General features: G+C 41.9%; 1 protein-coding gene across 6 annotated transcripts in view; it reads left to right on the plus strand.

Moving 5' to 3' along the window:
• Positions 1 to 17,535, plus strand: part of LOC102463874 (solute carrier organic anion transporter family member 4C1) — a 177,200-nt gene that overhangs the window by 40,684 nt on the left and 118,981 nt on the right. For all 6 annotated transcript variants that reach the window (XR_012904799.2, XR_012904798.2, XM_075932072.2 and 3 more), the window contains exon 3: positions 14,638 to 14,832. Coding sequence is in view for 4 of the 6 variants with exons in the window: in XM_075932072.2 (XP_075788187.2) it covers positions 14,638 to 14,832 (195 nt within the window). In the remaining 2 variants the exon portion in view is untranslated. The remainder of the gene's footprint in view (positions 1 to 14,637; positions 14,833 to 17,535) is intronic.

Below are 17,535 nucleotides of genomic sequence, written 5' to 3' on the forward strand. Positions count from 1 at the left end.
CCTCTTCTCCAGATGAAACACTAATGCTACCGCCTCCGATGGTGGCAGATGACTTCACCTCCTTTCAAGACCTCTTAAAAAGGATGGTAGCAGGTCTCAACATTGCCATGGAGGAAGTCTGAGACCCAACACAAGCTTGTCAACATCCTACAGGCCACTCCTACCACCAAGATCGCGTTCCCTATAAACCTTGCGATTATGGGCCCTGGAAAACCGATCTGACAGGCCCCTGCATCTATACTGCCCACCTGCAAATGGGCTGATAGAAAATATTCTGTACCCCCTCAGGGATCTGAATTTCTGTTTACCCATCCTCCGCCTAATTTTCTGGTAGTCGAAGCTGCACATCAGAGAAATAAACACCAGCCATGATCCACCCCAGCTGACAGGGATAGCAAGTGACTATATCTCTTCGGGAGAAAGGTCTATACGTCTTCCACGTTTCAGTTTAGAGTTGCTAACTATGCTGCGTTGCTTAACAAATGTGATTAGCAACTATTCGAAGTTCAATACTTTTATTGATTATATACCGGAGGCAAAGAAACAACAATTTAAAGTGGCAATCCCTGAAGAACAAGCAATTTCATGCACAATCTTATAAGCTGTCCTCAATGCAGCTAACTTGGTAAGTAGGTCAACAGCCACATTGGTCAATATGAGCTGAGCCTCCTGATTTAACTCCTCAGCTTTCCCAAGGGAAACACAGTCTACCGTAGAGGATTTCCCCTTCCAGGGCGAGAAGCTCTTCTCGACAAAGACCAATGAGGTCTTCCATTACATGAAGGACTCACGGGCCACCTTATATTCCCTAGGGATTCACATGCCTGTAAATAGGTGAGAATTTAGATACCAACCATATCCAAGACCCAGGTATCCCTCAGCAGAGACAGGAACACCAGCCTCAAGCAACAATTGTCGGGGAAGGCAACAGCACAGATGTAATCAGACTAGCTCTGCAAACCAGGCATCTCAGCAAAATAAACAAATTTGACGCCTCGGTGTAAGGACTGAAAACATCTTCACCTGCTCCAGAGCCGCTAACTTCTGAGAAACCATTCAACCACCATCTTCTGCCCTTTTCACAGCATGGTGGACCATAACATGACAAATGGGTGCTGCAATCAGTCAGTTCAGGATATACTATTCCCTTTATCTCTATTCCCCCTCCCTACTCACACACTCTGTCCCTCTTCAGAACCACCCTCACAACGATATCCTACAGCATGAAGTTGACCATTGTCTTCGATTGGGCGCTATAGAGCCAGTCCTACAAGGATAGGAGGGGAGTGGATTCTACCCACACTACTTCCTCACTCAAAAGAAGAACGGTGGATGGTGTCCTATTTTAGACCTTAGAGCCCTTTACAAATTTGTAAAAAGGCAAAATTTCAAGATGGTAACACTAAACACCATCATTCCTGCTCTGGAGCTCGGTGACTGGTTTTCGTCTCTTGACTTACAAGATGCTTATTTTTATGTGCACATTCATCCCACTCAGAGGAGCTTTCCCCATGTTGTCCTAGGTATGTGCCACTACCAATATATTGCCTTGCCATTTGGACTCCATGGCACTGTTTCACCCCTTCCCCCCCAAAATGCTTGCAGTAGTCACCGTCTACCCAAGGAAAAATAATCATGTTGAGTTTTCTTATCTCGACAACTGCCTAATCAAGTCCAGATTGGAGGCACAGTCCCATCACAACATTCATGTGGTCATTACTTGCTTCAACTTGTTGGGCCTAATGATAAATGAAACAAAGTTAGTACTCACACCAGTGCAGTCCATACAGTTTATAGGGGCTCAAATTGACTCAATGGTTGCAAGAGTTTCCTTGCCCACTGCAAGGTTCAAGATCAGGGACTTGGTCCAAAAAACTGTGCATGATGCCGTAGGTAATAGCATACGATTGCCTCCAGTTGCTCGGCCACATGGCAGCAGCAACTCAGTGGTCCCCAATTCATGTCTGTTCATGAGGTGCCTACAGGGTTGGCTCAGCATGGTCTACAGACTGAACTATCACCCCCTTACCAAGTCTCTTTCCATCCTGCCCATGGTAAAAAATGCACTACTATGATGGACAAAAACACAGAACTTACGTACAGGGATTCAGTTTCAGCCACCAGAGCCTTCCACCGTCATTACAGCAGATGCCTCCCTCACAGGCTGGAGGAGCACATGGGAAATCTACCACAGGGGTTCTGGATTCCAAAAGAAAGGGCTCTTCACATAAATGTAGAAATAAGAGTTGTAAGACTAGCCTGCCAACACTTCTTTCCAGCAATAGCACACAAGCACGTCACGATATATACCAGAAACGTTGCCAGCATTTTTATATAAACAGACAGGGAGGAGCCCATTCCCATGACCTCTGTGGAATTGGTGCCTTTCCCATGCCATCACTCTCAGCATATCATCTACCAGGCGCATTGAATACCACAGCCGACACATTAAACAGATCGCTAACTCAACATAATGAGTGTCAGACCAGCAAACATTTGATGTGATCTTTGTGCACCGGGGGTGCCTTTTAGTATATCTTTTTGCAAGCACCAACAAAAAATGTCCCTTATCCTGCTTCAGAGCAGGCATACGCAAAGGCTCCCACAGAGATCCTCTCACTGCTCCTCTGTGCCTTTCTGTGCCTTCCCTCCCATTCCCCTTCTCCTTCACATGATACTCAAGATAAGAAGAGACAACACCAGAGTCATTCTGATAGCTCCATGCTGGTTCAGACTACCCTGGTTCCCTTTCCTCATCAGAATGACACTGTTTCTGCTGATTTCCCTGCCATGCAACCCCAGGCTGTTGTATCAATCAGGTGTACAGACCCAACACCAGTGGTTCCTCAGACTCCACCTAAAGGTTTAGTACCTGGATGGCTCTCAGGCAGAGTTACAATGTTCTGACCAAGCATGCAACATACTTTTACACAGTTATGCTACCTCAATTAGGAAAACATAGTCTAACAAGTCGGCATGTTTTGTACATTGAGCCACCTTGCCTAACACATCTCTTGAGACTGTCCCATTGCCTGTTGTCCTTGCCTACTTCCTGCATTTAAAGCAGTCCAACCTTTCCATGAGCTCTATTAGGGTGCACCTAGCTGCTATAACCATATTCCATTAAAAAATAGACAACACAATTTTGCCCATCCAATAGCAAAGAGCTTCATAAAGGGCCTACAGTCATTATACCCTGATATAAATCAACCAAGGGAGCCATGGAATCTTCATCTTGTCCTCAACGTGCTCACCAATCCTCCAGGTACTGCGCATGGTGAGTAATCTTTGTTTGCTGAAGTTTGCAGACTACTTCAGATTTGATATTAGAAGTGTGAGTGCTCCTTTCCTCTGGAGGAGAGAGGATAAAAGATAATCCATTGGATATTCTATCCCTCATATTTAAATATTGCATGTGGAAATGGATTAACAATTTCTTAACTCATAGTAAAACTAAAATTAGAAATTTCTGTTTTCTACAAATAGGCACAAGAAGGGAATTTTGTGACCTTATCTAGAAATTTTCAAATAAGAAAGTTTTAAAATGATTTAGGGTAATCACTAAGGGTATGTCTACACTACCCCACTAGTTCGAACTAGCGGGGTAATGTAGGCATACCGCACTTGCAAATGAAGCCCGGGATTTGAATTTCCCGGGCTTCATTTGCATAAGCGGGGCGCCGCCATTTTTAAAACCCCGCTCGTTCGAACCCTGTGCCGCGCGGCTACACGGGGCACGAACTACCTAGTTCGTGCCCCGTGTAGCCGCGCGGCACAGGGTTCGAACGAGCGGGGTTTTAAAAATGGCGGCGCCCCGCTTATGCAAATGAAGCCCGGGAAATTCAAATCCCGGGCTTCATTTGCAAGTGCGGTATGCCTACATTACTCTCCTAGTTCGAACTAGGAGGGTAGTGTAGACATACCCTAACTTATTGGAATATCTGGTTTAAAGTTGACGTGTGTGCGGGAGGGGTGGGGAGAAAGTCGAAGTACCTGAAACAATATTACAGGTATCGGTAGACTAAGTTAGGAGCTCCCTCTAGTGGTTTATTGTCTTACTGTAAATTGTTTCATTTTACAGTTAAATACATTCCAGTGGTTTCCATCATGTCATTCTTTGGATAATGCAAACATTGCAATAGAAACTATACACAATATATACAGGATTAAATATTTTTCCTTTAAAACTCCATGTCAGATGTCTCCCTTTTCATCTGAAATTTAAAATAATTGAATTTTAGGATAATGCATTTAATGGCCTGTTCAGATCAGTTACTTTAAAAATAATGGAGGTCACTGTTGCTAGCCTTGCCGATGAATTGTGTGTACATAGAATGATGGTGGGGCAAGTACCACGGGAGATGAGGGTTCAGGTTCCAGCTCTGCCTCAGACTTCCTGTGACAATGGGCAAATCACTTAGGCTCTCTCTGTATTATCTCTCCATGTGTAAAATGAACAGTGATACTCCCCTACCTCAGAGGAGTGTTAAGACACTAGCTAACATTAAAAAGATTGGGATGCTCAGATACTGTGGTGATGGAGTTATACAAGTACTTTAGAATAACTATAATTGAAACTAGTAATAGAGATGTAGCCGTGTTAGTCCTGCTTTTTGTTTCAGCTAGACTAGACTATGTAGCACTTTAAAGACTAACAATATGGTTTATTAGGTGATGAGCTTTCGTGGACCAGGCCCACTTCCTCAGATCAAATTGTGGAAGAAAATTGGCATGACCATATATACCAAAGGGATACAATCAAAAAAGTGAACACATATAAAAAGGACAAATCAAATTTCAGAACAGAGGGGGGATGGGTGGGGGGGAAGGTTAATGTCTGTGAGCTAATGATATTAGAGGTGATATTGAGGAAGCTATCTTTGTAATGGGTAAGGTAATTAGCAGTCTCCAAGCTTCAGCTGAAGCCAACAGGTTCTATCAAGCCTGCCACACTCAGCTGTCTGTTGGAGAGTTCAACAGCCATCACACAGACTGAGAATATAAGAAGGAATACACCAGAGGTCCCCAACATGGTGCCCGTGGGCTCCATGGCGCCCGCCGGGGCATTTATGTGCACCCGCTGCGTGATCAGAGCTGGCCTTGCCCCGGGCACGTGGCGCATGCGCGGCACCAGCCCTGGGCACGTGGTGCATGGATGGCCCCGCCCCTGGGTGCTCGTCAGCCCCAAAAGGTTGGGGACCACTGGTATACACTAATGGTGAGCATCTTGCAGACTGGACATTTTGAAATGACTTTGCTCTTATCCGTGCTGCTAAGCAACAAGGCCTAGTCTGTTAATTCTAGATGGGATCTTGACTACTCTCCTGATTTAGACTGCATCAGCTCAGTTCATGGCCATCTTTAGCCAACAACATGCCACGTCTTGGATAACTTTCCTCACAGCCAACATAGACCATTGCTAATCCATATCTGGCTATAGCTCCCAGTTGTCCAAAAAGAAGTGGTGGAACTTTGGAAAGCCCAACTATGAAAAATACTGAGCAGCACTGGAGAAGAGACTCTTGACGATATCAGTCCGGCATATTTCAGAAAACAAGATCTAATGTTGCTTCTGTGGTGCTATCTACAAAATAGCCTGTAGAGCCATCCCATGCAGTTGCTGCCTGGTCTACATCTCCCTGTCTTGATGAGGAGAGCACGGCTTTGCTCAAGCATCATGAGACATCTGGTAACTGAGAGGTTGCTGACCATCTGATAGAATCATTAGATTCTGCTTGCCGAGCCATATGGGAGGAGATGACTGAGAGGATGTGTTTACATGCTCCAACAAGTTTTGGAGTCTGCTCCAAAGCTATTGAGCCATGCAGCAGCCACCTGCATTTAGGTGACCTATAGTGACACCCAACCAGGTACTTAAAGTGGCCAGAACACCTTTGTAGAAAAGGTGTGAGGAATGAAAAACCTGTTTTATTAGAAGCTGCCCAGAATCATTCACTGTAACACAGCTGTAACAGACACTGGGTAGCATCAAGTGTGGAAACTGGTGTGCTGTGGTTGAGTTCTGCACACCAATAAGGAGTCGATGGCCACATACCAAGCTGATAGATACACAGTTGCATGCCACTACGTGCATTATGTCTGGAATTCTGCATCCAATGCCACCTTTGTGATTTCCAGTTCTGAGCAATGTTGCTCCTCCTCAATATCAAATGAGAATTTTGACACTGGCCAGTTACTAGAGAAAGTATGTGCCAACCCAAGCTTGCTGCTGCACAATGACTTTAATTAAACTGCCAGCTGCAAGTTTTTGCCATCACATCATGATCTCAACTGGTGTGTCAAGATGTTGGAGTGGAAATACTCTGGCAAGAGGAATTGATATCTATTACATTCCCCAACCAGTCCTTCATCACTGATCCCATAATCTACCCATCTGTTTTTGACCTGCCGTGTCACTAGTGGTGGCTGTTGAGAAGATTCCAGACTGGGCCAAGTTTCTGTGCAGCAAACCAGTATTGCTGGGATGTTTTGTGATAGCCTTTTGTGCACTGCAGTGCAACACAAATAGTGATGTATAGTGTCAATGAATGCCTGCTGACTAGGTTCAGCGGTGATCTAGAAGAACTCCATCATGCCACTGATGATGCCATCACTTGGCTAGGTGACTACATACACACTAAAAAAGTGCTGGTTGTAGTTTACAGCTGGGATGCTTTTAGGTGGTGATTTTTTTTATGGCTATAGGACTTCACATTTCTGTGCTGCATATTATAAATGCCATTCAAATGCACTAAATTCACAGATGTGCAAAGGCAGGAAAACCTGGCAAATCTACCAAACAAAATAAAGGATTGGACTTATTTTCTAATCAGTATTTTTATATAAGAAATTACTTAGAACATTTTGTGTCAGGAGCTCAGTACTTTTTTTTTCATTTTTGTTTTGTAATGGAATGCCATGATAGCTCTGTTATCAGACATTTTATTTTGCTTCTGAAAGTGATTTAAAACTCTTCCAAGAGGATATCTTAGGCTTAAACGTAAAGAAAAATTACACTGAACTGTTCCATGGGGCTGCACTGTAATCTCAAGAGTCTGTTGCACTTAAAGATAGAGATTTAGTGCAGTGATGGTGGTGCTCCTTTTGAATTACAAGAGAGGGAAAGAAATTTTATGGAAAAAAGGCAGTGAAAACGGACAGGTAAAACTAGCTGTAAGATTTTCACAAAGGTGGCTGATCACTAAAATAATTAATCTTGGTTTAGTCTGAATTTTAAATTCTCTTCAGAATGCCATCTATAATTTGTACTCATTATTAAATATTCAAGGTGTGTGTGTGTGTGTGTGTGTGTGTGTGTGTTAACTCAGTGATTTACTAATATGGGGTGCTATATGATTTTTATTTTTATTATTTTACACACACACACACGTATCTTGCAGATTTTTAGTACATACTTTTCCAGTGATCTGAGTAAAACTTTAATGGTTGAGTCACAAATTCCTGAAAAATGACTCCTCTTAGAAAGGCTGATAACCTTAGCTACAAAGGTGTAAATAACGTCACTGTAACATATTCTGCTTTTGTGATTCTGAAGATATAAGCTAGAGCACTGAGGCCAACAGTCAACATAAAGCATCTTGGGGACATGCAAATTCAGAAGACCCAGCAGACTGTGAAGGAGATATGTTCCTAGTGAGTTCACAATCAATGACACAAATAATATGTCATTAGACTGCAAAGTTTTTACTTCTCAAGGATGAAAAAAGCTTATATGCTGAATTCAGTCCTATGAAGAGCTTTGAACAGGGGAACAGACAGCCTTGCCAGCCCCTGGACAAAGTGGAGGGTGGCTCCAGAAGGGGCGGGGTCTCAGGTGGAAGGGGCAGGACAGGGTTCAGCCAGACCTTAGCACTGCCTGGATTGTGGCATGTCTTCTTCCTTCCCTCCCTCCCCCTGACCACAGTACTGCCTGGTGCTTGTTGCATATTACAGGCAGTCCCCGGGTTACGTACAAGATAGGGACTGTAGGTTTGTTCTTAAGTTGAATTTGTATGTAAGTCGGAACTGGTACATATTGTAGGGGAAACTCCAGCCGAACATTTCTCCAGAGCTCAGTTTTATTCTCCCACACCTCACTTCCCTCAGTCCTTTATTCTCAAGCTGAGGTGTCTGCTGAGAAAAGCCGCTCCGCATCTCCCTGGTCTGCTGGAGGGAGGGGCGGGAGGCGCTAGCTTCACATCTCCCTGGTCTGCTAGGGGGAAGCAGCTAGTGCGGGGTTGCCTCACCCCGTTTGTAAGTAGGGATCCGATGTAAGTTGGATCCATGTAACCCAGGGACTGCCTGTACTCCAGTTGCAATTTAAAGGATGCGGGGCAGTAGCAGTGGTGGTGGCCAGGAGCTTCAGGACCTTTTTAATTGCCAGGTTCTGGGGCAGTTGCTTCCTTTGTTCTCTCCCCACCCACATTGGCAGGCCTGGCTCAGAATCAAAATTTGAAATACAATTCTTAAATATTGTAATTGATTATATGCATTTTGAAACTGTACAGATGGTTCAGTCCTTTAAGAGTTGTTAGTATTAGCTTGTCATACAGTGGAAAAACGCTTACCCATTTTGTTTACATTAACTGCCTTCCAGCCAGTCACACTGTTTGAATGTCTCCTGATCTCTATTCATCCTTTTAGCTGATGGACATTTTTGTGTCTTATTGTGCTTCATCAGCTTCCCACTAAGGAATCATTTGAAACTGAAGGCTGTGGTTTAAAGATGGGAACTTTACTCCTAAGCACTAAAAAAACAGTACACATTAAAAAGCTTGCAAATCCTGGACTAGTATGTGGTTGAATATCTGTCTATACCCATAAATATTTTATAGATACTTCATATTATGAAGCAACACAAATATGCTCCATATATTAAGACATCATGAGTAATGCAAAAAGATGAAAAGCACCATCGTTATTTTGCACCATAAAATCAATTAAACTGTACTGATGGCTTAATCTCTTTGCCTGTGAGTGTAAGGTGACATTATTAAAATGTTTAGCTTCTTTATAAGTCATGTGCCAGTTCATTGGTTTAACCATTTGAAAGACCTTCAGAATAGCTGCCTATGTATAATTACTAGGGCAGGATGGTTCATAGAAATGGAATATAGTCTTTTATTTCTAGATCACAGGTTCAAGTCTGCCGAAGGTTGGTAATGATAGTATTCATGGACTTTAAGGCTATAATGGACCATCATGATCGTCTAGTCTGACTTCCTGCACATTGCAGGCCACAGAACCTCACCCAACCACTCCTGTAATAGACCATAACTTATGGTTGAGTTACTGAAGTCACCCAATCTTGATTTAATGAATTCAAGTTACAGAACATCCACTGTTTACTCTAGTTATAACCAGCAAGTGGCCCATTTATGCCTTGTCCCATGCTGTAGAAGGGGGTCGCTGCCAGTCTGCCTTAGGTAAAAATTCATGTTTGGATTGTTTAGTGGCCTATGTGAAGTCAGTGTAAGGTTTTTAAATTCTAAACAAAACGAATACCACATTGTTTCAAATGCCTTCCTTCGCTTTCCATTTCCTCTCCAATTCTCAGCAGTGTAATTAGAAAAGAACTTTGTGATGGCATTTCTAGAAAAAGGATGGCTCCTGTTGGTTGAGCACTGTGGAGGATCAATCAGCCAGTACGCATTAGGTTTGCCTACTCAAAGCTGCGTGTGAAAGGGAGGGCTTCATTTTCTAGGGGTGTCAGTGTTGACACTTCTTTCTTTTTGTAAAAAATGTAATAAAACAAGATCAAATGTTAATAAAAATGACTGCTTGCTTTCTTCCCAGTCACACTCCTCTTTTCCTCTGTTTTCACTCTGACTTAGTTGCAATAGCAAGTTCCTATTCCTAAAGACAAGTTTCTAAATGCAGTTAGATTTAGTGTCAAATTGCTAAACATTATATAAGCCTGATTGTGTGAAGTAAGTGTAGGAGTTAGTCACACATGAAAATGGTAACTGTGCCTTAAGATATTATTAAAAATGCTGAATATTTGCTGCAAAATAATTCCAAGTTTTTTAAGAGTGACTTGAGGGTGAATTTATTTAAAATCAAATAACTTGATGTTCATTTGAGTGAATGTTCAGAACCTGTTAGTCACAAAACTGTAATTTTTTAGCAATATTCCTTGAAGAAAAATGTGTCATTATATGGCAGATGGTTGTAAATAATAACACAGTTTTTTATATAAGCAACATTATCCAAATGTTTTCTTTAAAAACGGACCTTGGCTCCCTTCTTGTAAATATTTTACTAAATAGCAATTTAGGTTTCATTAATTACATATTTTGCTTGCAAGAGTTAATTGGATATATATTGAGGCACTTGTGCATTACCAAGTAGTGAAATGTATATATTTGCTTAAGCTACTGGATTTCAATGTATCCAAATGAAAGTTGTTCTTACTGTAATGAAGATCACAGCTTATGATGGTGTTTTTTCAAGGATTGACCACAAAACAGTGTCTGCAGTGGACAAGCAGAACAGCCTACTTAAAACATAAAATTGCATTTAGATATCCTTGTTTGGTTGGATTTTGGCTAAGTTATACTTAGTTCTCACAAAAGTAAAGAAAGCAGGGCAGAATCCAGTGGACATTCCTTTGCCCTATTCATATAGAGGTAATCTGATGTTAGGAACTTTAGGTGTGTGTATCTTCCAAAGGGAAGAACTTCTTTCTCCATACTAGTTCATAGTGTAATGAAAGTACTGTTTAACTTGTTTTGCCAAAATTTATGTGCGCGTAATAGAAAACTGATCTTCAGTCTTCCATTTATCTCTCTTATGCAAAGTTTTATACATTCTAATGTGCCTTCTACAAATTTAAATGTAATGATTTCATTATCCTTTTCCACGTTTAATTCACTCTTTGATGTCACAACAATGCCTAACAATTATACCAGTCCCTATGTGCCCACTCGTGTCTTTGTGGTTTTCCCCTATGGAGCCTCTGTGTGTGGAGTGATCTAGTCTGTCTAAGGCTCCACTTTTGTTCATTAGTAGTCCATGAAAAGCTACTTTTCCATGACTTGTTTACAAATGGATGGTGGTGGGATGAGGAAAAAAGGAGAGAAAAATAAGCCATTTTTTAAAAAAAGCATCTTAGATTGGTTGTTCTTTTGAATCTTTGAGGATATCTTAAGTCTGTCTCCTAGGTTATTAGTTGTTCCTGAGTCAAGGATTGTCTTGATTATTGATTTTTGTATAATGCCAGACCCTATCTGTGTGTGTGTGTGTGTGTGTGTGTGTGTGTGTGTGTGTGTGTATATATATATATATATTAAAAAAAAAATTCAGTTGGCATACTACTGAGATTCTTTCAATTCTCTAGAACTCTGGTAAACTTTATATAATTACTGAGTTTATCTAGCATTAATGTTAGGGATGTTAAAGTGCATTTTTTTTTGGTAAATGTGTAACTTAAAATTTTCAGTGGTTACACGTTTACCCATATGGGGAGGAGGTAGAAAGGTGGTTCCCTGTGAGCACCGGCTCCCACTTGCTTCCCCCCTCCCATATTGTTGCCTTTGATACAGAGGCAGCAGCTTATGGAGGGGGAAAGGGAGGGTGGCCTTGCATGTAACTGTGAAGGTTAAACAATGAGCCAAGGTTCATTGGTTAACCGTTTAAACATTTGTACACTCACATCCCTAATGTACATCTACAAATGTACTCTGGGTCATCACATATGGTGTTATTGCAGTATTTAGAGCTGTTACAATGTAAAGATTTTGCTTTTACAGTATGTTATCTGTGACGGGGCAGACGGCCCAACCATGCTGCCCTGCACTGAAAAGGAAGCTGGGCGGGGGGTAGAGTGGCCCGAGGGGGCACCGGGCGGCAGCAGAGAGGCCGCAGAGAAACCCGGGGCCGGGCCGACCACGTTCAAGGCTGCCGCAGCCGAGGATCCGCGGCCCAGGCAAGCGCACCCGGATGACGTCCCTTGTGACATCATCCGGGGATCCCGGAAGGGCGGGGCGACGTGCGCGGGGGCGGGGCCAACCGGGGATGCTAAGCCGCGGCCCTTTCAAAAGGGCCTGAGACAGGATGCTAGAGGAGAGGGCGGCAGAGAGGAGGAGCGTCCTTCCACCCCCCCCCCCCCCGAGGAGGCGACTGGCGGTAAGCTTATCCCCACTCTGGGGAAAGGGACTCTGACGGGGGAGAAGTGGCCCAGGGCAGGGCCGTGGTCCCCATGAGTGGAGGGTTTAGGGGTCTCAGCCCCCTCCACTGGTAAGGGATAGATATCCCTGCCTTAGGGCCCTGGGCCGGGGCTCGGAGAGAGGGAGGGCCCGAGCCCCCTCCCCGGCCCCGAGTGAGCAAGCGAGTCTAAACGCACTAATATATACATATAAATCGAAAAGACCCTTCGGGGATCATAGACACGGGACGACACCCCACCCGAACTCGGGGAGGGTTTGGGATGAACCGGTAACAGTATCCTACCATAAAACACTTCATGTACCACAGAATAAAATTTGATACATTTTGTTTAAACTTAGACTCAGGTCAATTGGATTTTAGGTAGAAAACCCACAAACGCATAAATACTCCTAGAAAATTATTGAATCATATTTATGTGCTGTTTCTAATATCTCTTCAAATGCCAAAATATCTTTTATCATGGTAAAGAATACTAGTTTTTATTGATAAAAAGCTGGGGTTATTTTGGGTTAATTAAAAGGGTTAAAACATTTCTAATATTCTACTCTTGTCCAAAAATACTACAGGAGGAGAATAATCACCTAAAATGTGGAGGCCCACTTAGAGGAATTGGTACTGATTTTTTCCTTCCAGTGCAAGGATTTGCCCCTTCAAAGAGGGAAGAACTTGCTAACCCTGCTACCCCTTAGGAGCCCTTCCTTCTACAGCCTTTTAAGATCCTTTTTGCTATTCAAGTACTCTACATCCTTCCACCAAGTTGTGCAGGTCTACCCTCTCTGGAAGTATCCATGTTATTTTTATTAATGTTAACTTCTTCTAGGACCTGGTTTCTGCCAGACATCTGCCATATTCCAAGAGCTTCAGCCCTTCTCCTAGAGTATAAATCGAAAGGAGCATTGAACACAAAGTGTGTGTAGGTTTTTTTGGTAACAAATTCTCTTAAACTGAAAATTTGCCTCATCTGACTTAATGGAAATTTTAGTATCAAAATACTGCCAATTGACCAGGCTAATGTATGAAGTGTTAATATGAAGTGAATTTGTATGTCAACTTTAAAGACTTTGGAAGATGAAAGGATAATGGCGAGGATGATAGACTTAATCATAATAGCTTTTCCTGCCTAACCCTTCATGTTAGGTTCTGAATGATCACTAGGTAATTTCTACTCTCTTCTGATGCTGAATATATTACTAGCTTGTTAATGAAATATTGTATAAGCTGTATTACTCTTTTGTCAGCACTGTGAGGGCCAAAAAGTATCCTTTGGCTTCATTTATAAAACACCAGTGTAAAAAATAATATTTAGTCATGCTCCTGGAGGGATGATTCTGAATAGTTGGTTGGCATACTGTGGTTAAATAAAACCTACTTACATAATTTTCTCTTTACAGTAAGTGTTCTGAAATATTTTTTTAAATAGTTGAGAAGTTCCCAGTACAGCCATTCTGACAAATGAGTGGGATTTTCCTTTTTCAGGGTTGCACATGTGTACAGGTATATGCACACGTGTACAGGTATATGCAGACATTTGCAAAGAATACTGCTCATACTCCAGTTCTAGTCTGTCAAATAAGATCAAGGCTTTTTGATGTCTATGGAAAAATAGTAGAGGGAAAAATAATATTCTAGAGGGAAGGAAAAGCTAACTTTTACATATAACTAATTTTTGGGTACCAGAAAGAAGGTGTGCGTTAACACAGTTCCTTTTCTTGCCCTGTGTGTATGTGTGAGAAATCCGAGTAATATAGTTTCCTCATTCTAGGTATCAGGCAACCAATCTGTTGTCATGGGGAGATTGTTAGATTTAACCTATTAAATAGGAAAACCCTTACAAACTTATTTTTTTTCTTTCCAGGGGAGAAATATTGGGTCACACACACAAAAAAAAAAGATTCAGAATTTTCTTCTACTACAACTACCTCAGTCTTCTCAGACATTTAAGTGATGGAGGGATGGAGAGTGTCTTTGTGCCTATCCATATCAGCTAGATAAAGATTTATTGATTGATAAAGAATAACCTCTGTTTTAAAGTACATTTTCCTATATTTTGTTCTTTAACTTGGAGTATTGTAAGTTACAGTAGTATCAGATAATTCTATTTGTTATCTTGTTGCATGAACAACTCCTCCTCCAAACCAGAGATTTAATTCAGTGTATTTGGGCAACCAAAAATAATAAAAATGATGTTTTTTTAAACAAATCTCCCACTCTTCTTTGACTGGTGGGGAGAGATCCTCATTTTTCATATTGTAATATTGTGGTACAGAGATGTTCAGTTGACATGTTCTGATGTGCTCAGGAAAACAGTAGGAAGAGCTGGCATTAGAAGATTAGGAGTTGAGTAATCCAGTGGTATTAATTATAGAAGGCATTATGCACTTGCTCTCTTATCTTTCTATTTCATAGCACAAATTAGATGATGATACAGTCAGTTGCATTTTATTAATGTCTCTATACTTGTGTTTTCAGATACCTGTCCAGTATCAGGAACTAGGAATGCTAACTTCACTTGCAATACCAGCAAACAGTCTTCACTTTCCAACTACCTCTATGTCTTCATCCTGGCACAGCTGCTGCTGGGAGTTGGAGGAACTCCCTTGTACACTGTTGGCACAGCCTTCATTGATGATAGTGTCCCAAAACACAAATCATCTCTATATATAGGTAATATTGTTTTAAAATTTAAACTGCTAGCAAATGATTCCTGAATAAGCACTTTATAAAATGGTAATTAAAAAGCCTGCTAGAAGAAAGTGATCATAAATGTTGTAAACACAACACTTCTCATTAAAGAGCTGAAGTAATAGATTTGGTTGCTTACCGATTTTTAATATAGACATTGTTTCTGCAGTGGTTTCTTTTTGGAAACAGGCACGCCGATGCTTATTATCTCAGCTGGTTGGAAATTTTGTTGAATGGCTATTTTTATTTAATAGGGGCGGATGAGGAGAAATCCTACAATATCTAGAACAATTCACCTAATCTTTTATTTTCTTATGTAACTAACATAAGTTGAGAAATTGAGATTTTAACATGGTACTAAACTGCTCATATTTAAACTAGCAGTAGCTAGAGTTGGCATCTACTCTCAAATAGAAGAGCCAAACTGTCATAGCTAAAAACTATCTATTCAGCAGCCACTTCCTACTGTATTTGTTGGAAACCAAAAATGTAGACACCGTGTAGATTCAAGCAGTAGGGTTTATTACACACAGTGCTGGTAGAGTGCTACCTGGCCACTTGGGCTCAGCGGACACTGCCAAGTAAATGATTATAAGATACTATAAAGGGGGCTGATGGGTGGAGTGAAACAACGGGGTGGGCGTGCCCGAGCCCTTGGATAGGTTCTAGCAGCAAAATATTATGAGCCAATAAGCCAAAAATCTAAAAGATTGCATAGTAACTCCGCCCACAGCTCAGGTTAACACAATTGCGAAACACAAATATATGTCCCCATTCTTCCCCCCAAAATGTGCAAGGCATAACTACATTCCGCTTGGGATGCATAGGAGTGGCAACGGTGTTTCCCCGATAAGTGATAGGTATGGTCCATAGGTGCTTATCTAAGGGTATAGAGCAAAAAACAAATCAAAATAAGATACGCAGCAAGCAGTTATTTAAAGTATGTCTTTAATAGATTTGCAAGTTGGGCTTGTGAAGGGGAGCACTATCTCTAGTTCCTTAGCAACGATTCGTGGTTGACCTTGAGAAGGCAGCTGTTGTTTCTTTCTCGGGAGAATGGCCCAGACTCTGAGGCCCCTTCCAGGGCTTTGGCTTTGAATGGGTGTGTGAAACTTATGATATGAGAGTTTAGTTATGATTTCCTACTTAATATTATGCTTCTTTGGCTCTCTACTTTAGGATAAACAGGCAGGGTTGCTTTTTTATGCTCATCCTTTGTTCCCACTGAACTCAAGGCTTTAGCCAGGCCAGTTAGGCCTTCTGCATCTTCGGCCAGCTGAACAGCAGGCCTCTAGAAAGTTTAGCCAGAGACAATAGTTTAAGGGCCTGCTGGCTATCACAGTGGGTTAAAACCTGTTCTTACAGTATTGTTTAATGGTTGCATCATCTTTCCTCATTCTGGAGCAGTAGTTAGATCACACTTGAGTGGTGCTTCAACCCCATATGCTAGGCTGTAAGGTGAAGTGCTGAGAGCAGTGTCTAGCCCTATGGAATTGGAGCTGCTGCTGCAGGGTGAATGTTGGCTCACTCTCCAGGCTCCACATACCCAGGATGAGGAGTGCTTCTGTGGATGGTTGGTAGCCTCTCAGTGCTTCGTGTGTTGGCCTCTTTGAATCGAGACTACATCTGCTCCACGTGGTACCCTGTGACAAAGCAACTCACATGTTTTTTCCCCTCTATTTTATAGTGGTCAAGCCTTCCTCCACACTTACCAAAAGAATTCCTTCAATCACCATAATTTACTTGTGAATTCAGCAGTCACTTCTTTCCTCAGGTTAATAAAGGAGCAAGTTAATTGTGTTGAAATATTGTTCAAGTTTCTTTTAATAATATGCTGCAGGACAGTTCATGTAACTAACGCTAGAATTAGATTTAATTAAGGTTTCAGTTCTGTGCTCAAATGTCCATCCAGATTTCCTCAAAACTAATCAATCAATTAAACTTGTACTGTACCTTTGAACTTTAACATGAAAGTTGTTCAAAATTGTTTGATGCTTATATAGTTATTCTAAAGAGTGGTTCTGAGTGCACAAATTCTGTCAGACCTGTTTTGAATTCTGTTGCACTGCTCACATGATGGAGGGGGATGGGAGGAGGGAGGAGAGGGAAAAATTTGACACACACTAGAATCATAGAATCATAGGACTGAAGGGACCTCGAAAGGTCATCGAGTCCAGCCCCCCGCCCTCAAGGCAGGACCAAGCTCCGTCTACACCATCCCTGACAGATGTCTATCTAACCTGTTCTTAAATATCTCCAGAGAGGGAGATTCCACCACCTCCCTTGGCAATTTATTCCAATATTTGACCACCCTGACAGTTAGGAATTTTTTCCTAATGTCCAATCTAAACCTCCTTGCTGCACTTTAAGCCCATTACTCCTTGTCCTGTCCTCAGAAACCAAGAGGAACAAATTTTCTCCTTCCTCCTTGTGACACCCTTTTAGATATTTGAAAACCGCTATCATGTCCCCCCTTAATCTTCTTTTTTCCAAACTAAACAAGCCCAGTTCATGAAGCCTGGTTTCATAGGTCATGTTCTCTAGACCTTTAATCATTCTTGTCACTCTTCTCTGTACCCTTTCCAATTTCTCCACATCTTTCTTGAAATGTGGCGCCCAGAACTGGACACAGTACTCCAGCTGAGGCCTAACTAGTGCAGAGTAGAGCGGCAGAATGACTTCACG

Source organism: Pelodiscus sinensis, chromosome 6 (assembly GCF_052426305.1).
Source record: "Pelodiscus sinensis isolate ZL-2025 chromosome 6, ASM5242630v1, whole genome shotgun sequence".
NCBI classification, from domain to species: Eukaryota; Metazoa; Chordata; order Testudines; family Trionychidae; genus Pelodiscus; species Pelodiscus sinensis.